The sequence below is a fragment of the Tympanuchus pallidicinctus genome, unplaced genomic scaffold, assembly GCF_026119805.1.
Source record: "Tympanuchus pallidicinctus isolate F22 unplaced genomic scaffold, pur_lepc_1.0 scaffold8, whole genome shotgun sequence".
Taxonomy (NCBI): domain Eukaryota; kingdom Metazoa; phylum Chordata; class Aves; order Galliformes; family Phasianidae; genus Tympanuchus; species Tympanuchus pallidicinctus.
Genome location: NW_026294802.1, coordinates 13,728,541 through 13,746,490, shown reverse-complemented (window position 1 = coordinate 13,746,490; position 17,950 = coordinate 13,728,541). Strand labels below are relative to the sequence as shown.

Below are 17,950 nucleotides of genomic sequence, written 5' to 3'. Positions count from 1 at the left end.
TGCAGTTCCCTGTGAGGCTGCTTTGTATCTGGGAGAAGGCTCTGGCACAAGGACAACATCCCCGCACCCTAGAGCTGGCTGGAGCCTATGCTCACCAATTACGGCAGAATTGCTAAGCTTGGCATTCCACCACCAATGAGAAGCACCAACTCTTACACAAAGCAAATTCTGTAGGGGCTCAGCTACAGCAATCCTCTGGACTTTGTCCCTGCTGCAAGCACGGCCTCCTCTTGCAGCCAGCAAAGGAGAGCAGTGCCAGGTGAACATTCTTGTGGCTGGCGGTGTTGAAGCTGCAAGCGCTGCTTTTCCAGGAGGACAAAAAGCCACGAGACAGCCTTTAACTCGGAACAAACTTCTTTAAAATTTATTTTTATAGATCACGCCAGCCCGAGTGATCTTTGAATGCTGGTCACAAAAGAGATCGCACCGCCTCCTTCACCCCAACTGAAGTAAACCCTCTTCCAGTCTCGGCAGTCTCCTTCATTTGGAGCACAAGGAATGGAGAAAGAGAACGCCGCCGCGGCCTCCCGCTCCCCTCAGAAGCGGAGGGCAGTGAAATCTGATGCATTGGATGCTGCTACAGGGCCAGGACAAAGGCAGCAGGCCCTCGTGCCCTGCTTAGCCACACTTCACACCCTCACAATGCGGGTGCTATTGGTGTCGTAGCCGCCTATGGTTTCCCCCCCTCTCCAGGAGAGCGCTGGTGTTTAGGCACATAGCTGGGAAAGGACGGGCTGACCTCCCCGCTGCCACCCGTGCTCAGGCCGCTACAGTCTCTAAGGCAAAGTACCTCCTCTCCGTGGTGTTCCTCACCTTACCGCGCTGCTTAATGCTTTTGGAGTGCTGATATCCACGTAAGGAGGCGAGCTTTTCCCTCTCAAGCCCTAATGCTTGCTCTCGCTCGGATGGCACTTGAGCCTGCCTCCAACCTTGGCTTTCCAGCCTACCTGAAACCAAGCAGTGAATGGAAGGAGCTCTACACTTCTAGCAAGAAGCAGAAACAGCCCTCTGCAGAGGGACTACAACCCGAAAGTCTCCCTCTGTGAGAAGTCTTCCACTGGGGAAGAAGGACCTCAAAGAAACTGAAGGTGACCACACCTGCTGGGGAGAGCAGCCATCTGCTGGTGCCCATCTCCTCCCTCCAGACGGCCCTGCACTCCCACCCACAGGGGGTAACTCCTGTCCTGCAGGCAGCCACCAAGAGGCTGAGTGAGAGGAGAGATGAGAACAAATGGGGAACTGATCGCTCACACAGCCTGGGGTTAGAAGACATGATATTGGTAATTCACAGAGCATGCTTGCAGGGCCTTCCTGAAACTAGGATTTACCATTTACAACTGAATTAATTAAATTAAAGAGAAAAATTATCATGTACTTCCAAACCTGAAAGCACTCCTGTAAGTTTGGTCCCTCTTTGGCCAAGAGGGGAGAAGACAAATCATATAATCTCTACCACAGCCAGTGGGCCAGTGAGTTCTAGAAAACGCTTAGGAAATCCTGGAGCAACCAAAATCAAGGGAAGGTCATCTTTACCTGGTGTCTGTTCCACCCCCGTGGGGTCTCTGTCCGTCAAGGTGAGAAGGCTCTTCTCTGGCTCAAGGGACGGACTGAGTGCTCCTGCACAATATTGTTAATACTGTTCATTGAGCTGCCACAGCCAAGACAGGCAAGTAGGATTGGCTCCAAAACACACTGAACAGGCAGTAGGAAAAGCAGGGAAGGGGGAGAGGATGGGCAAACCACTGCCCCTTTAACTCTGCCTCTAAAAAAAAAAATAAAAATCTTAACTGCTACTAATGCATTTGAGAAGGATATTTAGTACGGAATTCCTCAACTTAAGATCAATGTAACTGTTTTTCAATTTCCTTCCCTCTTAGACCTCCAACTAACACATTTTTTCTTACCATCATCTCATTCAAATCTCCGTCACTACGTGACGTGAAATTAAAACCACTTACAAATCAGTTACGATGGGGTAGAACTCAGAAACATATCTGGCATGTGGCCACAGCAGTGCAGAAGCAGTGCTATAAAGAATCACCCTAAACAACGAATTTTAGCCACTGCAAGTCTGAAATTTCAGGTGTTTGACAGCCCCAGGATTTGAGATAGCATGTGAGAGAGAGCAGCAAGTCCTGTAGGCAGAACGGGGTGAGAGAGGAGGGAGGCAGCTAACTGGCTCTTCTTGGCTCTGTCCAGTCTCTCCTCTTATCTTCATGCACACAAAATATAATAAAAACTAATAAGAATAAAAACTAAGCCCATGATGTACAAAAATGTGTCGACAGGGGGAGGAGGAAGGTGTCAGTTACTCTGTTCTGTGTCTTATCACCTTCATTAGCTTATAAGTTAACGTTCCTCTCCGTCTTCTCCTTTGAGGAGGAAGGAAGTTTCTTCTGCAGCCAGTCAGCTGGGATGGGTTTTGGTTTGAGCTGCTCTGGATCTTTTGGATAAGAAATGAAGGAAAGAGGAAGAATTCCTCAGGAGGAGGAGGAGTAAGAAATTTAGCAGCCGCTGGCAGGAGTCACGCAGGCTCCTTGAGACTTCACTTTATGGCGCTGACCTCCTCGTCGCCGGCCTCCTCCTCCAACTTTTGACTGAAAAACAAGAAGAGACATCTTAGTATGCAGTGACCTCTGCATCAGATCATCAACACAGCAGGAGTCCAACACACACATCCAGATACTGGGATGGCGGTTGCACTGATCGGCTGCTTACCACTGCAGGAAGGAAAAAAAGCAGACGCACCATGAGGGAAGGAGCGACGAGACAGACAAAAACATCATGAAGTATGGGCCTCTGAGCTGGGGAAGACCTGCTTTCCCAGTGCCACTCAGAATGCTTTCTCAGTATTCTGGGTGCTTAACTCCTCTAGGAGTCAGCACGAGCCACAGAGCTCAGCATCTGGGCAACTGAATCTCAGGGTTCCCTTGGCTTTGTGGGGAACTGAACGAGGGCCCCCCCCCCAGCACTCCTGCTAACATGACTCTGTCCCCAGGCTCCAGCCAAACCCACCATTCTCATTCAAAGTAGCCAAATACCTTGTTGCCCTCACGGATGTGGGGCTCTTCATCCAGTGCAGGCTGATGGGAAGCATCGAGGAGAGAGAGACAGAAATCAGCAAGAGCAAAAGCAACACAGACTCTCAGGGGTAGGGACAAAACAAGTGAGGAGCTTTTCCTATAACCACAGTGACTCCACAACAAGGTGACAAGCGATCAATAAGAAGCCACAAGCATTACACAGGAAAGAACCTCTGCCAGAGGGCCCTCTTTCAGAAGCCAGGCTGGCCAATAGCAACTACCACAGTTAAAATTAAAAGCGAGAACAATGACCAAGACTCTTGACAGTCAGTTTCTGAATCTTTTGCTGCTCACCAGATAAGTACAGCGAAAGGAGAAGATCTGTGTAATAAAGCTGATAAAATAACTCCTAAAGCTTGCTGTTACGATGGAGTTTCTGTTCCTTTTCACAGCTGGGTCTCCTTCTTGGAAAAACCAAGCTGAGAAGTCCTAACCAACAAGGCAAGTTGGACAAATACGTCCAGAAAGTGAAAGGCCTTTCCTTAGAATCATAATATATCCCAAGCTGGAAAGGATCCATAAGGATCACCGAGTACAACTCCTGGCTCCAGAAAGGAGCACCAAAGAACCAGAGTGTCCCCTTTCCTTAGATATCTCCATCTTCTTTCCATCAACTGTGCTCGATACCACTACTTGTGTTGCAGTTTCTCTAGTGTGGGGATTCTCCATCTCTCATTCAGGCAGCAGAGATCCATTCTGTGTTTTTTTTAAATGCTTTGCTACTTCAGCTACTGGGCATATGGAAGAACTTTTCTACCATGATCGCAGCCAAGTAGTGAGATACTGCAAAGTTACACAGCCTTACGCCTGAGGTCAACTTTAATTATCACAGGCCCCTGCACTTCTTGCTTCTGGAAGGTCAGCCTTGAACAGTCATCCAGTCATCGGATAATTCTGATTTTTGCTGTGAGACTATTTCTATTTCCATTTGCTTCTGCCACACACTAAGTCTCGAGGTGAGTGCAATGAAAATAACAGTTATTTTCTAGAGCATTTTTCCTCCAACAGCTGAAAAACAGGCTGCAAAGAGCTAGAAAGGACAAGCTGCTTCCCTCACTTACCGATGGCTGCAGGGCAGTAGGTGTTGGTGGTGCTGCAGCTGTTGAGGGGGGCTCATCCCCCACCAGTGGGCCCCCAGTTGCCATCCCAACTGGAGGAACACCATCCTCTCGTTTTGTAAGAGCTCCCTTCTTTGTTGACTGCATCTTGATCTGCTGTGGCTTGGAGTTCATCGGGGAGTTATTGGTGGTCTGGAGTAACTGTGTATCACAAAGGGAGAGGACACAAGCAACATTAAAATTGCTAGGCCAGTGTGTTAAGGTTCAGCACCATTATTTAAACAAACAAACAAAAAAAATTGGGAGAATTAATACCAACAAATACTGGGAAAAGAATACAGACAGCATTCTGTTCAAAGAAATCCTCATCTGCCCTTCAGAATCTCTATGGGGCTCAAAGTGCCACTCAGATGAGCGCTCAGACCTCCACCAGGTGAATCAAAGAGACCAGCTGGAGAAGGACACTAAGTCTTAAGAACCAGAGGCATTTGGGTTCCCCCCTACTGCCTCATCCCCACATTTGTACCAGCCAAGACCCACCACACAGCAAAGCATATTGGGCATCTGCAACCCACGTCAGGACTGTGATTCTTCCTTCAATTCTCCAGAGCTAATGGGATTCTCCTGCTGGCTTCTCAGTGACACAAGTAGCTAATGGGCAAAAAAAAAAAAGTCAGACTCTTTGGCCTTTACCTTTGTGATGGTACCCACAGCTTTGGTACGGCCTTCACGGAAGACCAGGCGCTGGTCTATATGCAAATATTCTGGGGTTTTGATGAAACGAAAGTGCACTGTGGCTTTGTCCCCTGTCCTCAGGCAGTCCTTGTCCATGCTGAGAATTGTGGCTGTCTGACGGATGCTGCCACAATGAACTGTGAATGTAATGCACAAAAGCTTTCAACGAATGGTGTCATTAGAGGAATAAGCTTTAGGAAGACATCTGAGGCAGCTCTTGCTACTTTAAAACTAACAGTGCTGAGTTTGATAGGTGAAAATCAATTCTGTAGCATAGACTATATGCGTCACACGTCTGCCTTTGTTCAGTCCTCAAAGAGAAAACACGCATGAGACAGAACAGCTGCCTTTGGATGGAGACTTTATGAATCACCTTTAACAGAATCCTTACACACCAAGCAGCTGGGCTAGAGGGCCAGACCAGAATGAGTCTATCTGCACTGGAAGATTAAGAATCTTTGCACTATGGAGATAAAGCTCAGGCAGGCTATAAAAACACTTGAAGTCACAGATCTCCTTTTTACACATTTCTCTCCATTACTCTTCTCAGTCTCTTCCCTCCCTCCTGTCCCTCTAATGGATTGCTGGGACAGTAAAAGCAAAAACTCGGGCTTCTATTCAGGTTGACAGAGCCATCAGGACTGAAAAGACTAAAGCTGAAGTAAACTACTACCACTGGGAAACACAGCTGAGGCTGCTCTCTGACACTTACCCATGGCCTGATACCGTGGGCTGATGGTGGTGGGGTGATGGAGCACCAGAATCTCTGCTTCAAACTCCCATGATGCTTGTGGATTCAGGCGGGGTGACACCATTACCATTCCTTTCCGGATGGAAGAACGCTTGATCTGAAAAGCAGAGACCCAAAAAAAAATCTTCAGCATGACTCTTTGGAGAAGAGATTTTCTTCTCTGCATGACTGCATCCAGAAGGATCCTGAGGGATTTCACAGATATTAACTCGGGCACACAAAAAGGCAAAGCAAATGCAGTTTAGCAGTAGGCAACTGTGTTATGCAAAGGTTGCAAAAACCAAGCTCAGCAGAAATTTCTGAGGACATCTTACTCAGAAACACTAATGCAGTCGCAGCACAGAGAATTTTCTTGCTTTGTTACACATCCCCAACATCATTCCTCATTTTCTTGGGTCCCACTGCTGTAGTCTAGCACCTGTCAGGTGGAACATGGGATCTACAAGATTTCTATGGGATTTTACTGTGCCACAAAACGAGGTAGCTGAGATTTGCAGTCCAATAGCAGCTGATCTTCAAGAGCACTCTGGAATTACGGGGGTAGCTCCTATTCTGGGGGTCCTGAGCAGATCATCTCACCTTTTTCAAAGCAAAGGAGGCAGTCTGGCCTCCCCGCACTTCTTTGACAGGCATTCTCTTGCGGTGGATGGATTTGACAGCAATAGGCAGGAAGTTGCCAAGCGGATCCGGCCCCAGCAGCAAGGTGTCATTCAGCTTGATTAGGCCTCTCAGCGTCGTCCCAGACACAACCGTTCCTACACCCTATGCCAGAAAACAAACACCAGTAACCAGGGTTATTCAACCACACTCACAGATGAGCTGTAGAACATCCCTTCCTAGGGATGATACCTGCTTCTACCTAAAACAAACAGTGGAAAATTGCTCCGAATGCCAGGTCCCTTACCGGGACAGAATAAGTATCATCTATCTGGAATTCTGCTGGTTCTTCTTCCCTGTAACTGGTCCGTGGAGACAAGAGATTAAGAAACATCTTCAGCAAGTCCAGGTTCTCCCCGGTGACATTCGAAATCTGGAAAATTGGACACATCCTGTAAAGGGAAATTGATGAAAACTGAGTGAGTTCGCCTCCCTGCCTGGGATTCCACATGTAGGGAGACATTCACAATCTTGGACTGTATTCAACACACAGTGCTAGGAAGGGAGAACCTGACAAGCAGTCAGGTGTACAACACCCCATCTCTGAAAACCTACAACACTGCCCCTGCCTGCTAATGACATTCAGGAAAAAGTGGAAGTCAAGTACCCTGCAGACTGCCCAGAAGCAGCCTCTCATTTCTGCCTCAGAGGGGAGCAACAAGCAGGTCAATCTCAGAACACATTCTTGGGGAAATCAACACACCACATGGCAAACACAACCTGAACACATCTAGACAACGGGACTCTCTCTGAACCTTCTCACCCAGTCTCCAGATAGGATTGAAAGAGAAACAACTCTCTTCTACTCCCATTACCTCTCTGAGCTGAAGTTGGAGGCTGTTACAATGACATCATCCTTGCTCTGAACCAGCACGGGAATCTTCCTGCACCCTGGGGACTTCAGCAGTCGCTGTAACAGCTTCAGGGTTTCTTAAAGGGTGAAATGAATATTGTTAGGGCAGCATCTCCCGCCTTCACAGATCACTTTTGCTGGCTTTCCCGAAGGGAGGCTGGCACTCTTGCACAAATAGACAGGAGAAAATGGCCAGAAGTGTGTGAGTGCTACTGTGAGTTTGCTACAGCCAAGGTGGCATTTAGGAGCCATTCCATCTTCTATCTCATGCCTGCTGCAAAGCGACAGACAGATATTTGCAGCTACAAGTGCAGTGCTGTGAATAGCTGTCTATTAAGGAGCTGTAAGGAGTTATAAAATACTTCCTCTTCCTAGAAAGGCTTTCTTGTGCCAGAGAATATGTGAATTAGAAATCAATTTTGACCAAACAAACCTCAAAAGACTTTGGCTGGCAACCAACCTACCACAGAAGATCAGAGAAGCATAAAAAGTAAAGATCATCTGTAAAGACCACGACAACGTAAAACCACATATAACAGTTTTGGGACAAATCTCCCAGCTCTCAGCTTTGAATTCTTCCCTTTTTAACTTGTATTCTAAGCCTTCTATCTGTCATCCGGCAGGGGCAATACCTAATGCAGTAGCATCAGTTTTCTGCCTTAAAACATGAGGGGAAAAAAACAACAGGGGAAAAAACAAAAGGCTGATATGGGTTTAAAAGAGTAAATCATTCAATTGTCATCCAATTAAATGGTTTTTGTGAACAAATGATTGCCTATGGGAGAGTAATGTTTTGGATACAAAGACAAACATCTAATCATGCCATCTGCTCTTCACAGATACATTTGAGCCAAACCTTGTGTCTATTTAATTTAAACAGAACATGATACAAGGGAGGCCTCTCCCAAGAGCAGCTCTTCTCTCTTCGCTTAGCCAAACATTCCCCTTCTTTCCCAGTCATTATGCTATTAGTCAGGCCTTGCATTTATTTCACAAACTTATTATAGAAATATTCAAATTCCTTTTGGATCACATGCTTCTGTTGCCCTGAAACACACTCAGGATTTTTACAAAAACAAGCTGACTACAGACAGTACTGGGAGCACCCACTTTCCCGATCCAAAGGACTGCTTAGCAAAAAAAGCATCACTCCAATTAACCACAGCACATTCCTGAAGATGTGAGAACACATCTGAGGGGTTTTGAAGGTGAGAACTGGTCACACCCTGAAAAAAAAGTCAAGCAGGATAAAGGGCCACTGCTGGGGTCCCAAGGAAGTTGCTAGCCCCTGCTGCTCACTACCATCCTTCAACTGTGCCTTCTCCAGTCCTGCTACACATTTATGGCTGCCTTGAACTGTGATTTACTGCATGTTGGTTAGTTGGTCAGACAAAAGAGCTGCTGAAGTGATGCCAGAATATGTGAGAAGTGCCCAGGTAAGCAGGATGCAACGAGCAGCTGGCTCTTTGCCTAGCAGCTGCCAGACAACAAGACTGACAACAGCTTAAGATCACATCCAAACTGTGGGCAAGAAGCAGCAAATTTCAAGAGAACTTCCAGACTTTCTCTCCAGGTTTGAACACCCACAGAGAAAACAAAAAGCACTGCCCTACCTGCACACTTTTCTCCTTAGAGCTCAGTTAAACAAAATCCTATAGCAGACACTTTTTTGTTGCCCAGCTGAGCCCCTCCAACCAGGGTCACTCTGAAATGGTGACTACAAGCAAACTGCCTTGCAAATGAGCGAGGGAAATAAAAAGTTTAGATTTCTGGAAGGTGTTTAAGATGCAGTCAAAACCAGACAACGCAGCCTTCCTCTGGCAATGATTCCTCAACCCAAATGGAGAACAATGGCAGATTCAGAGGTAGGGAACACACCTGGAGAGAGCATATAGGACTTACCTTGGAGGATATTGGCTGGGCACATGTCGATCTTGGTCACCACAACAAAGACAGGAACATTCAGTGCAAGTGCGAGGCCCAAGTGCTCCTTGGTCATTCCCACAATCCCAGCATTACTGCCAACCTACAGCAGATACAAGATACAAGGGATGTCAGTATTCCTCCTTCAGTGTTCCTCCTGCAGCAAGCTGGCTTACAGAGAATGTCTTGCATCAGACTCACAGGCTATGGTCAGGTTGTAGACGTGGCAGTGGAACCAAATGAGGAGACTGCTCACTTCAAATGCTCGCAACTACTGGCTAAGGAATCATTTCTCCACAGCTCTAACAAGGTGCTCTGGAGTCTAGAAAGCTTTCACTTGCCAAGAATCATACATCTTGGACCTCTTAGTGATTGCTTGTCCCGGAATCCTGCCTATATACCCCTAGCAGCAGCTCCTCTCCATCCCTGGGAGATGCTGCCTGCCTCCACAACCCACAGGGACCTCGCAATAGGGAAGAAGTTGAGGCTGTAAAGCTGCAAACAGCACTCTTACTGCAGGTACCACATATCTTTCTTGCTACCTACCATAAGCATGCAGAAGTCAGGTAAATGGCCGGTCATGCCAAAGACGGTGGTTTTCAGGTATTTTTCGTGACCAGCCAGGTCAATGAAAGTAATGACCTTGGTGGATTTCTCGCAGATCTTTGTCCACTCCAAGCTGCCACCGTGGCTGTCAGGCTTGTTCACCACGTTGCCCTCGCTATCAAAGCCCAGGATGTCATTGCCCACACTGCTGGTGCGGCCTGACTCAATCTCATGCTTATGGCGGAAGAGCTTCTGCCGAGCAAAGCCTCGGCCATTGTCGAGCTCACCGTGTGTCAGGACACCCAGCAGGGTGCTCTTTCCTGCATCCACATTGCCAACCACTGCTACCCTGAAGGAGAAAGGAAAAAGGAGCCTGTTAAAATCTGATACCTGAAGCAACAAACTCCATACACCACTGCTCCTGCAAATAGTTTCTTCTCTCTAGCCTGCAAGCAGCAATTTTAAATAGTTGGATCTCTACCAGCAGAGCAGAGGTTCTTTCACTGCTCCCAGTTAACAGGGAACATCACAAGGTCTAGGGACTGAAAAGTAGAAGATTGCTGAAATATGTCACTGATGCTCAGAATATCTCTTCTTCTAACTCCTAGTCTCTGCAGTCAAACACAGGTGCTGTTCAAAAATCTAAATCTCAGCTTGGGCTAGAATCCCTCTACCATTTTTGTATTCTTCACGTTGCAATAGCACCATACGCTAGGAGAAAAGAGAAATATAAGCTGTTGTTCCTGGAAAAGGCAAAGCCCAAACAAAAACGAAACCTCCTAGGAGAAGACCCTTCCTTACAGCAATCCCCTTCCTGCTTCTGATAAAGGTGAACATTGTTGGTAAATGGTGGAAATCCATTCCATCCAAGGCTGGGCGGATTCTGAAGTCAAATTATACAAGCTATTAGATATCCACTAAAGGGCGATCAGAATCATCAGTCTTGGAGTGGAAGAAAATCCTGATGGAATTCTAGCACAAATATCCCCACACCATCACCCAAACAACAGCTCCCAACTATACAGAGGTAAATCTCTACAGTTTGTGTGCAAAAAAAGACAGCGATGACAACAAAAAGGAGATTTCATTAGCAAGGAGTGGTCAAGCTTTGCTGGGCAACAACAACACCTAGACTCAAACCAGCGTTGCTGGCTCAGCATCACAGAGTGCTCACAGGGTAAGAACGCAGCAGGGCTGCTGACTAAACCTGTCTCCACCCGGCTCCTCACCTGACCTCCAGGAAGTCGTTGTCACCCACACGTTTCCGAACCAGGTAGTCCTGCACCCTGCCCCCTGCCTCCTGGTGCTCCCGCAGGAGGATCACGTCGGCCTCGATCTGCTCGGCCATGCTCTTCAGTGTGGCATAGGATGCTTCCATGTCTGCCTCGCTCAGACCGTACTCGGTCCCATCTGGTGTGAGGTTGAGACAAAGGACAGTCTGTGAGCATCGCTGCGCAACAGCCAGCAGCAGTTTGAGCCCTGTTTGGCACTTTCACACCGATCAGGACTCACACGTGAACCAGAGACATCAACCACATCAACAGAACAAACGTCCCTTGCCAAAGAGAATAAAGGACTATCTATTTTAAGTCTTAAAATACACTAGAAATGCACCATCTTTCACCAAAGAGAGCTTCCTTTGTTATTACTACAAACAAGAATCTCCTGCAGTCTGACAGAGAATCTCCACTCACACTGTAATAAAGGAAAAACCATAGAAGAACTGACAGCTCTGACTGGAATATCATCATGGTTAACCAGTGACTGTGGAGGCAATTTAAGCTATCGGCTTACTTCAGAAAAAAACACATACCAACTCCACTTTCCTGCAAATCTGGCCTGCACAGCAATTCCTTTGGCCCCCACATGCTTCAGTTAAAACAAAGCTTTTGGCCCATCTCATTGCCTTCATCCTCGCGCTTGGAAGAAATGCTGACAAGTACACGAGGCAGGGAAAAAAAAAGAATGAGGCACTCTTGCTTCTTTCTGCACAGCTCACCCCAGCAAAGTGCTGACTGTCAGAGAAAGACAGTGGCAACCACTCAGCCACTTGAAAGGCCACCAGAGCTCACAGCTGTTCTCCTACCCCAGGTACTCAGAAGCTGCACAGATCTCAGGCCAGAATCTCCTCTGTGGGGTAAAAAAAAAAATCAACCAACCAAAAACACACACAAAGAAAGGTGAAGTGACACACAGCACCTGGATGACCAAAACTACTGCTGTACAGTCATTTATATGCGTGGCTGACTCATCAGCTGGTAAGCAGTAACTGCACTGTGCATGGACTAATCAGCATTTCAGTCACTGCAAAGCTCTGCAGCACGCAGAGCTGCTGGGCAGTTTTTCATAAGCAAACTAAGAAGTTGTGGGGATGGTGGGAAAAGCAAGAAGCATCATGGGTGGGGTTCTGGGTCATAGAAGGGAACAAGGAGTAGAGGATGGGAGTAACAGCTGATTGAGAACGGATATTTGTCAATACTGAGGAAGCAGCCTTCCCTGGCCTCTCAGTCATCACACCCAGCATATTAAAAATCACAGACACTCAAAGGGAATGAGAAAGTGGAGGGATATCTTTTTTTTTCTTCTACTGAATGTTGTTTCCAATAGCCCCAATGTACAGAAAAGAACCTGACTTTCCTCAGCTACGCAGTAGCCTGAAACGAAGTCAGAAGTTTTATCTCCTGTTTTAAGAAACAAGCACCTATTTTAAGGACATCGTTGCAACAATAACCTGTTAACACACCCACAAGTTGTTCTAGAAGAGAAAGGATTTACTAGCCTGACTAGCCAGATCTCCCTGCAGTTGTGGTTATCAGGAAGACCAAGAGCTCAGAATACATTTGGGAAGCTTGTCTGGACACAAAAGCATTCCCTTGAAGTTGGCTGCATGACCACTGCCCATCTAATCCTGGCTTCTTTTCTATGTTGGCTGCTTTGTAAGACACGAAGAAAACCTGAAAAGCAAACAATGCTGAGGTAGCACAATTCCCTCCATTACTACAGCCAACCCTAACACTGATGACCATGGTTTTATATTCTTCCTCAGGCATAGTAACCAGTAGAATGTTTGCCTAAAACTAGATATTCAGTAGACATTTAGCATACTTTAAGTACATCTTTAGCCTTATGACAGAGACAGACAACTCATTTTGCATTCAGAAATTTGCATTTCAAAACAAGGCCACACACAGTACTATTTTATCAGCATCAGATGGGAACGTTCCAGTCATGAAAAAGAACAAAAAGGTAGCCCACCCTAAACTGCTAAAACCTGCAAAGGCAAAGGCGTGCAGTCACAGCTGAGTGAGTGTGACACAAAGACCTCATGTTCAGAACAGGCAAACCTCCCTCTCTGCAGCAGAGGCACACATTACCAAAGAAACTGTATGATTTTATACAAGTATATCAGACGGCCTTCTGCTACACTTTAGGAGGGGTTCCATGTTATTCTGGTGAAGTGTCATCTTCAACAGCAGTCACTGAGGTTATCATTTTCATGTTTTCTCTTGTTACCCAGAGGGAGCTGCACTGACCTGATCCCTGCCCGATGACATAGATGGTCTCCCCGCATCCCTCATCGATCCTCTCCGACATCTGCCGCAGCAAACTGTCGTACTGCTCTGAGGTTGGACTCACCATCACCAGCTGGAAAAGAGATTAAATACCCAACGTGTAGATGTCAAGGAAAAATAATAAATAAATCAAAATCTACTTGCACTACGAGACAATCAGTGTGCTTTATTGAAAGATGAAAGCTTTTTTCCAATGACCATTTTCTGGCTGTTTTTTTTTTTCAGGACAGCTTTGCTGGCAACTATTTCCTTGTGACACTGCATGAGATGATTAGCCTGAGCTCAGAGCTCATTTACATGGGAAGGTTTACTTCAAAGCAAGCAGGAATACCAAGCATCTCATTTTGAAGCAACCGATGTTTAAAAGCCACATGCAAGTGAACATCCCACTTTGACTTCTGTGAAATACCTGTTTCCATGCAAGGAAAGCACAAAGGGGACGAGGGATTTCCTCCAAACAAATACCATAGGTGGGTACTTCTGCTGTTCATCCACAAGTGGAAGCTCTACAGACCCACTGCAGGGCACAAGTAGGCAGCAAAACCAAGAGCTCTGTAGATAGGCACTGCCATGACACCCTACAGCACTCCATGAAATCCATACTTCCACCAGCTGCTCTCACATACACGCTCCATAAGCACAGCCACTGTGCACCCAGACCAGCAAGAAACCTGGCTAGATTTGTCTAAAGCATCTAAAGCATATGGCTTATAGCAGCTCACAATCACTACATCTGCAGGCCTGACCTCAAACAGCCCGACTTGCTGGCACAGCTAACAAAATGCATATTCAGTTTTTGCCACCTGCTGCTACATAGGTGATAAAGTCCTTTCTTAGAAATCTGAAGCATAAAAGATCATAACCAATGTTTGAGCAGCTTTCAAAACTACAGCAATGAGCACATCTGGAAAAATGAAGCACAGATACCAAGAGTTAATGAGAGGGCTTAAGGCAGCCTAAGCAATGCCTTCCTCAGATCTTAACAGTAGCACCCAACAGCAGTATTTCTGCAAGGGACAAAGAGCTGAGAGACAACCACCTTCATGCACTTGCTCTAGATGCGTGGCCTATCTAGGGCTTTGAACTACTTGGCATGGTCTGCAAAGCAGTACAGATAGTAAAGCTCTCTGATGTACTAGGGCACTGTTTTTCTCTACTGTACTATAAAACACTGAGTTTTGCCTTTATTACAGGTGTGTTCTGGTTTGGGCTTTGTTTTGTTTTTCAGAGGAGACCACTGAATGTATGAAGAGGAGAATCAGAATCTGCTCAGAGGTTTGATCAGGACAGGAATGAAAGGCTGTGCGTTGACATGTAGGGCTTGTTTAGTACAGTGAGCACTTTCAGGAGCTCCTGGCAAACCACCTCACTGCTCATGCTAGTGAACTGGTACAGGTCAGGAACCCGGGAAAATCTATTAAATAGGTGGCTATATCCATTAAGATCAGTAAACAGAGAGGCCATCAGCATAGAGGCACGCTTTCATTTCTTCAAGCCTCAGCACCAAGTCTGCAAGCCTCAGCACCACTTCTACAAGTCTGAATGCTTCAACAGTGTGTTGACTGAAGTACCAGGCACATTTCAGCCGAGCAGCTCGCTGCGACCCTTCTTCACAGAGCTGGGCAGGAGGGCTGTGGGCTCACAGAGCACAGTATATGCACACATTCACGTTGCACAGACCAGAACGCTGCTCGCCATCAGCAGTGGTGATGTTGAAAGGTGTTCAGGGGCTACAACATTGCCCTCAAGAGCAGGAGTCCTTCAAAGCCTCCCCCAGTGATGAAGCTTGCATATGATATGATTTAGTGGGATGTCAAGAGAAGGAAGGATAGATCAAGTGGCAGCTTTCATGGATCAGATCTTTCAGTGTTGTTCAGCATTTCTCGTGGCTTCTTCTGCTGCCTGCAGTCACCAGCCAGTTTTGCACTGTCCTAGCTCATTGCAACACTTCACTTGGTGTTCTGAAGATCCCTTCTGTGTCAGAGAGGCGCTTTCTATGTTTGTTTGTTTTCTTTTCCCACCTTTGAGAAATCCCATCTATGCTTTTATTACACACTCTTGTTTTTCAGGTTTTCATCAAGCCAAACATTTTCACTTTTGTTCTTTCAACTTTGCCAAACACTGAACAGCTTGCAGAAGTCATGCAGGTCTAGCAATCTCAGAACTCCTATAAGGCAAAAAAGCAAAAACCATTTATTGTTCCATTCTCATGACAGCAGAAAGAAACATATCTCACAAATTTGAGATGCCACCTCTAAAGTCCCAACCCAATGTCTGAGGAGAGGTCACATTTCCCACCTTTTCTCTGATCAGCTCTGGGATTAACACAGACCAGAAATTGGCAGCAGCTACAGCTAGATGAGCTGATTTAAAGGGGCAACCAGACTGTGTACTCTGTTTTGCTCATCAGCAAGAAAGATGCCATAATAAACAAACAGCAATTCAAAGCTTTTACTGCAATCAAGCTAAGGTTATAGTGTGAATATTTCTCAGGCAGTCCTAAGGGAATATGCATTCCCTACCCAAAAGGTGAGCAAACCACAAAGGTTAAAGGCAAAACAAATAGTAAGCAGCATTCAGTGCTGCTCTACTTGTATGACACAGTCTGACGTTTGGCTGGGAGGCTACCATGAACCAGTGGGAAGTCAGGGGAAAGACAACCCAGCCCTGTGACATTTCAATCTCACACCAACACCTTCTGTAATATCATATTTTGCTTCCTATTTCCTGTAGACAGGCATACTTTGAGTGCTACTAATGTTCCGTTGTCAGTGTAGAACAAATGTATAACAACTCAAAAAAATTCTGCTTCACTAATAGCTTTGTGAGATATGTTTTTGACCTAAAAGATAATTACTACTGCAGTGTATTAGTACTGAAGGGAAAACAAGCACCTATTAAGATTAATGCGATAATGGATTTGTGCTGATGAATGGAACAGTTTGCTTGATCAACTGATAAAATATATGTGCTTGCTAAGAGAATCAAGAGAATCCCCAGTGTCATCCTCTAAGAAGAGCAGATCTCATAGCAAACACGCTGGGGAGGGGAATGGGAGAGAAGTGTGTCAGACAGCAAGGAGCTGGGTCAGAGCGGGACAGAAGGCCAGCTAACAAACAAACTGCAGTGGGAATCACTGTTTTAAGCAGAAAGTGGTGAGAAGTAATTCAGCTGGATAGACAGAGAAATAGGGGGGTTGGGGAAGAGGCCAAGTTAGCTCTTGTGTTCTTACCATATGGGACTGCTGTTTTGAGAACAGAGCATGGGCAGAGCTGACAGCCTTAGCACTCATCCAAGACAGAGATCGTAGAAGCACAGAATCATTAAGGTTGGAAAAGACTTCCAAGATCACTCAGTTCAGCTGCCAGCCCATCCCCACCGTGTCCACTGACCACGACTCTCAGTGCCACATCCACATGGCTCTGGAACACCACCAGGGATGGTGACTGCACCAGCTCCCTGGGCAGCCTGTGCCACTGCAGCACTGCTCCTTCTGAGAAAACAGGGCAGCAGGTACATACTGTCATGCAGAAAAGTCAATCGTAATAAAGGTCAAAATAATGCTCACCTGTCACTTCCACTTTGCCTGCAGGCGCCTGGGAGCGGATGGCCGGCTGCCGACACTAATCGAAGCAGCAGAAGAGCTTCCCTCCCTCTTGGTCAGAGTTGTGGGCGGTTCCCGGCTGTCAAGGCTGGTGACAGCCCTCGGAGCCCTCCTGCGTGCTCCTCCACGCCGGTTGTATTCAACACAAAGCACACTGACAGGTCGGCGCTGGCACCCAGTATCCACACCTCGCCCAGCTCTTTCAGACACAAACAGGTGGCCCGGCAGACGCTGAATTTTCGATGCTCATCCTTCGCTTCCTTACAGCATATCTTCAGCATTCAGATATCTTGAGCATTCAGAGTTCAGCCGTTCCCTCGCAGCCAAAGGCTCCTACAGCCACACACCACAGCTCTCCCTCCCGTACAGAGGAGCCGGGCCCTCGGAGCACAGGGTTACAGAGAGCGGCCGAACGGGACAGACCTCGAGGATCCCTACCACAATTCCTGCCATCCCTACCAACCCGTTCCCTCTGGACTGGACCCTCCGACAGCAGGCCCAGCCCCTGCCCGCCGCCGGACCGCCCGCCGCTGGGCCTACCTTGCTGGTGAGGTCGATCTCGGGCTCTCCGTTGAGTGTCTCACCATCCTCCGCTTCGAAAGAAGAACGCAGGGAGCGGGCGGCCGCTGCCGAACGAGGTCTCCCGCCCGGAGAGCCGGGCTCCGGGGCGAACATGCAGGCCGGCACCGGGGAGCCCCCCGCCGGGGAGCGGCTCCGCTCCGCCGCCGCCATCTTCCTTACCCCGGCACTCCGCCCCCACCCCTCCGCCCCGGGAAGCGCGGAGGCCACGCCCACCGCCCGCCAAGGCGGTGTGCGGGGTGGACAGCCAATGGGAGGGCGGGGAAGAGGGTAATTAGCCTGTAGTCATGGCGACAGAGGGCGGGGCCGTGACGAGAGGCCACGCCCTCGCGAAGCGCGCGAAGCCAATGGGAGAAGCAGTGCCAGCTCGGCTTGTTTTCTATATATACATACACAACAGAGTCCGCTCGACGTGTCAAGTTCTCCTTGCCCAATAGGAGAGCTACTCCTCTTGACAAGCGGCCCTATAATCCAATGGAACAGGGAGACTTGAGCAATAGGGCGGGACCAAACACCAAGGCAGTTAGGCACGCGGGCGGGCACTCTCTCGGACCGGCCAGTGAAAAAGAGGAACAATTTTAATGACAGC

At 47.4% G+C, this 17,950-nt stretch overlaps 2 protein-coding genes across 3 annotated transcripts in view; both read right to left on the bottom strand.

The window, feature by feature from the left end:
• The window catches only part of CBY1 (chibby family member 1, beta catenin antagonist), a 125,629-nt gene that overhangs the window by 92,623 nt on the left and 15,056 nt on the right, over positions 1–17,950 (bottom strand). The gene's annotated exons all lie outside the window — the stretch shown is intronic.
• Positions 337–17,536, bottom strand: GTPBP1 (GTP binding protein 1). 2 transcript variants are annotated; one of them, XM_052668648.1, is made up of 13 exons: positions 17,323–17,536; positions 13,140–13,251; positions 10,836–11,016; positions 9,607–9,955; positions 9,040–9,163; positions 7,100–7,214; positions 6,532–6,676; positions 6,207–6,389; positions 5,589–5,724; positions 4,835–5,013; positions 4,145–4,342; positions 3,042–3,083; positions 337–2,597 (listed from the first exon to the last, which is right to left on the bottom strand). In XM_052668648.1, the coding sequence occupies exons 1-13, from the start codon at positions 17,512–17,514 to the stop codon at positions 2,505–2,507; spliced, it is 2,049 nt and encodes a 682-aa protein (XP_052524608.1). In that variant the 5' UTR covers positions 17,515–17,536; the 3' UTR covers positions 337–2,504. The 2 variants fall into 2 exon arrangements, with proteins under 2 accessions (XP_052524608.1, XP_052524609.1); XM_052668649.1 differs by lacking the exon at positions 3,042–3,083.

Excerpts from the sequence above, each read along its gene's own strand:
- GTPBP1 (XM_052668648.1), bottom strand. The coding sequence starts at position 17,514 with ATGGCGGCGGCGGAGCGGAGCCGCTCCCCGGCGGGGGGCTCCCCGGTG. Across the intron at positions 13,252-17,322 it reads AGATCGACCTCACCAGCAAG|CTGGTGATGGTGAGTCCAAC; the intron begins GTAGGCCCAGCG and ends TCTCTTTTCCAG. Across the intron at positions 6,677-7,099 it reads TCCAACTTCAGCTCAGAGAG|GATGTGTCCAATTTTCCAGA; the intron begins GTAATGGGAGTA and ends TTCCCTTTACAG.